The 3878-nt window shown below is 60.4% G+C and overlaps 1 protein-coding gene across 4 annotated transcripts in view; it reads left to right on the top strand.

Moving 5' to 3' along the window:
- The first annotated feature begins 3174 nt into the window (after window positions 1-3174).
- ESYT2 (extended synaptotagmin 2) overlaps window positions 3175-3878 on the top strand; it is a 95922-nt gene continuing 95218 nt past the window's right edge. For 3 of the 4 annotated variants that reach the window (XM_012786282.2, XM_012786281.2, XM_012786280.2), the window contains exon 1: window positions 3175-3640. In XM_012786282.2, coding sequence (XP_012641736.2) covers window positions 3317-3640 — 324 coding nt within the window. In that variant the 5' untranslated portion in view covers window positions 3175-3316. The remainder of the gene's footprint in view (window positions 3641-3878) is intronic. The other variant, XM_012786284.3, reaches the window with a different exon arrangement.

The following is a 3878-nucleotide window of genomic DNA, read 5'->3' as shown; positions in this document are numbered from 1 at the left end:
TAAAACTTCTTTGGTTTTGGTCAACTTTGGAGGACGAAGGTCAGGATGTTCCTAAAAATCTTTAACATAACATTGTTACTTGTGTGCATTAACTAAAATAAAATTCTAAGCACCCACTAACTGAACAGGCCTGGCCAAGGGGACCCCAGAGAAACCCAAAAACTGAATTCCCAGCATTGATGGGATGGGAGGTCAGACACCTCATTATACCTACTTCCTTGCTAACAGCCACAAGGCTTTCTTCCTCAGGGCTACAAAAGCCCAATTCATGATTCTGACCAGTTTTCTTCCCCGCCAAAAGACCACCAACCATGGAGTGGTTTTTAAACAGTCTACAGAGCATGTGCAGAGAGGGTTTTCATGTCCTTGCTTGACCTTTTGATTTCAGAGGGCCATCGCTTTCTGAACATGGACCCCATAAAGGGGCATAAAGGTGAACTGAGCATGTGCATGTTTCTTATAAATATTCATGACTCCTCCTACAGCTTGTTAAATATGTACACTTGGCCACCAGCTCAGCACAAATTCCTCTTCTCATTGTTCCTCCCTGGAAGCACCAGTTTCTGGCTTTTGGCCTGGGCTCTGCTTCTCAGACTGTAGGAATGGGCACCCACAGGCTGCCACCCTTTGTGAGAAATGAAACTCTCCTTTCCAAATTTATGAACCTCATCGTTTTCTTCAGTTTACATGTGTATGCTTTTCTTACCTACCTGGGAATTAGTTTTGGAAAAGGCACTGTTGTCACCCTGTCATCTAGCCTAAGTCAGAGCTAAGCAGCAACTTTTAACCTAAAGGATATTACCACAGGAGTCAGAAGCAAAATGGAGCTAGTCATGCTAAGCCTCCCTTCACTGTCACAGAGGCCTTGGGGAAGGGAGACTACAGTAAAGCAGGAAGGACTGAACTGAAGAAGGCAGCACTTTTCTCTGAAACTAGAAAGGCTGAAATTTCATAGGTGTGTACTAGAACATTCAGAGTGACAGCCTTTGCTCCAAGAAAGCAGCACCTTTCCTGGGAGAACTGTCCACACACAATAAAAGGATCAAGGCAATCTGAAGCATCCCAGGAGACTGAGGGATAAAAAGTAAAGATTAACAAAAACCTAAGAACCAAACTGGACCTGTTATTAGACTCAGTGCAGAATGAGACCTGAGGTGCAGCATTGCCATACGTTCTGCCTTCTTCACCTCATTAAGCACAGGGAGGGCAGAGGCTCAGTGGGCAGCGTGAAGGCAGCTGACTGCTGGTATGCAACACCAGCACACTTTCCTTTGCTCCTGTTTTCCATTCCCAGGTCAATAGCAAGTGGCACAGGATTTTTATGTGGTTTATGTGATCCCACAAGTGTAAAGACTGCCAAAGACAGAGAGGTTCATGCTCCTTCCTGTGACAACAAGGCTTAGTCTCGAATGGGAGGTGGCATAAAGAGCATGAACCTGCTGCACAGGAAAAGGGGCTGAGACTCACCAGGGCTGCTGCAATCAAGGGACCAAGAACAGCAAGAAAAGGAAGATCACTTCCTTTCCTTGCTTGAGGTTTAGGCCCTTCGAGGAGCTGAGTGTTCCAGGGGATCCTGAGCAATGTTTTACACATGTGTCATACAACCTGCACACACACGCACATGCATAATCATGCAGAGGCTAACCTCGTGGTGCAACGGTGGTGTGTCTGACTCCATAATCATGCAGACACACAAACGAGGGTAGGGAGAGGAACTCCTACACAAAGGTGACTCTGTTTCTGGGCATGTGTTTGTTTATTCATTACCTGCCAGGCCGAAGTTTGCTGCAAATTGACTAAAAATTTTCTTGAAATTCACTGAATAGGCTGGAAAACACTCAAGTAGAATGTTCTCTGCCACTGTTTGGCCTCAAGGAGATCAGGAAACAAACAGAGTTAACTTGATCAAATTTGCGGGAAATAAAGGAAACAGTGGCGGTGTTCTTCTGGAGTAAGACCTCAGCTCATGAGCAGGGCCAACAGTGACTGCTGGACAGCAGGGCCCTCCCTGGTACCCGGGGGCCAACCCTTGGGCCCCAACCCTGGTGTCCCAGGCCCCCTCCCCGTGGAACACCCCCCCCCAGCCTAGGCCCCTTCCCCTGGCACCCCAGGCCATCCCCTGGGCCCCCTCCCGTAGCCCCCCCCTCCCACTCCCCCATGTGCCCAAGGCTATTCCCCTGGGCCCTCTCCCTGACTCCCTCCCCTGAACCCTCTCCCTGGCCCCAGGGCCCTCCCCTGCCACACGCCCCTTCCCCTGGGTCCCCTTCCCTGGACCCCTGTCCCATGACCGCCCCCTCACGCCCCTTCCCCTATGTTCCCTCCCCGAGCCCTCTCCCCCAGCCCCTTCCCCTATGTCCCCTCCCCCAGCCCCTTCCCCTGGGTCCCCTCTCCCGGACCCCCTCCCATGCCCCCCCACGTCCTGCCCCGCGCCCCTGCCCCTAGGTCACGTCCCCTGGGCCCTCCTGCCCAACCCCTCCTCTGGGGCCCCGGCCTCCTCCCTGCACCCCCATCGGCCCCCGACGCAGAAGACTCCTCAGGCCGTGCGGTCGCCCGCAGGAGCAGCAGCTTCACAGGCGGCGCTCTCAGTGGCCCTTGCGGGTTTTTCGGTTCTTTCCCACACCCTGAGCACACGAGCCGTGGGGCGATCGAACCGGACTAGCCCCTAGAACTACAAACCCTGACAAACGGAGCGGGGGATCCAGGAGGGCCGAACACCTCAGGGACTGCACAGGCGGGGGCAGCGCCGAGAGCCTGGCTGTGACACCCGTGAGGGGACGCCGCGGCCAGCCCCGCCCACTCTCCCGTGCCGTCGCGCCCGGGATCATGGCGTCAGTCCCTCGCCCAAGGCCCCGCCCCCGACGCGATGGCGCAGAGCCAGCCGCCCCGCCTACTCGCGGTGGCGCCACGCCCCGGGACCACAACGTCAGCTTTTCACCTCAGGCCCCGCCCCCGACGCGATGGCGCCGAGCCAGCCGCCCCGCCGACTCGCAGTGGCGCCACGCCCCGGGACTACAACGTCCGTTCTTCGCCTCAGGCCCCGCCCCCGACGCGAGGGCGCAGAGCCAGCCGCCCCGCCTACTCGTGGTGGCGCCGCGCCGCGGGCCACGCCACGCTTCCCGCCTCAGGCCCCGCCCCCGACGCGACGGCAAAAGTGGCGGTCCGGCCCTCGCCTCGGACCCGCCCTCGGGCGGGGCCGGGCTGAGGGCGCGGGCGAGTGCGGCGCCGGGCCTCAGAGGTGCTGAAGCGCGGGCCGAGCCGCGCGGGTCCGCCGAGCTCCGGGTCGTGTCGCGGAAGGGCGGCACGGCGCACCGGGGCGATGAGCGGCGCCCGGGGCGATGGCCCGGAGGCCGGCGAGGCCGGGGTGCGCCCGGCGCCCGAGGCCCCCGGCGTCGCGGCGAGCGTGGACCTGCCAGGGCTGCTGGCGCAGCTGGCGCGCGGCTTCGCGCTGCTGCTGCCGGTGTACGCGCTCGGCTACCTGGGGCTGAGCTTCAGCTGGGTGCTGCTGGCGCTCGGACTGCTCGCCTGGTGCCGCCGCCACCGCGGCCTCAAGGCCGGACGCCTGTGCCGCGCGCTGGCGCTGCTGGAGGACGAGGAGCGCGCCGTGCGCCTGGGCGTGCGCGCCTGCGACCTGCCGGCCTGGGTAAGTGCGGCCCGCCCGGCCACCGTCCTGCCCTGACCGCTCCCTCCCCCCCACCCCCGAGGACCCCCGCCCTGTCACCGCCCTGCCCTGCGGAACCCGGGAGAGGCCCCCGCGCTGTCACCGCCCTGCCTGACTGACCCCTGAGAGGACCCCCGCCCCGCCACCGCCCTGCCCTGACCCCCCACCCCAGGAGGACCCCCGCCCTGCCCCAGAGTACCCCCACCCTGTCACTGCCCTG

This window comes from Microcebus murinus, chromosome 9 (genome assembly GCF_040939455.1).
Source record: "Microcebus murinus isolate Inina chromosome 9, M.murinus_Inina_mat1.0, whole genome shotgun sequence".
Taxonomy (NCBI): Eukaryota; Metazoa; Chordata; class Mammalia; order Primates; family Cheirogaleidae; genus Microcebus; species Microcebus murinus.
The sequence above is the reverse complement of the archived record's forward strand: the minus strand, read 5'-3'. Positions and strand labels throughout refer to the sequence as shown.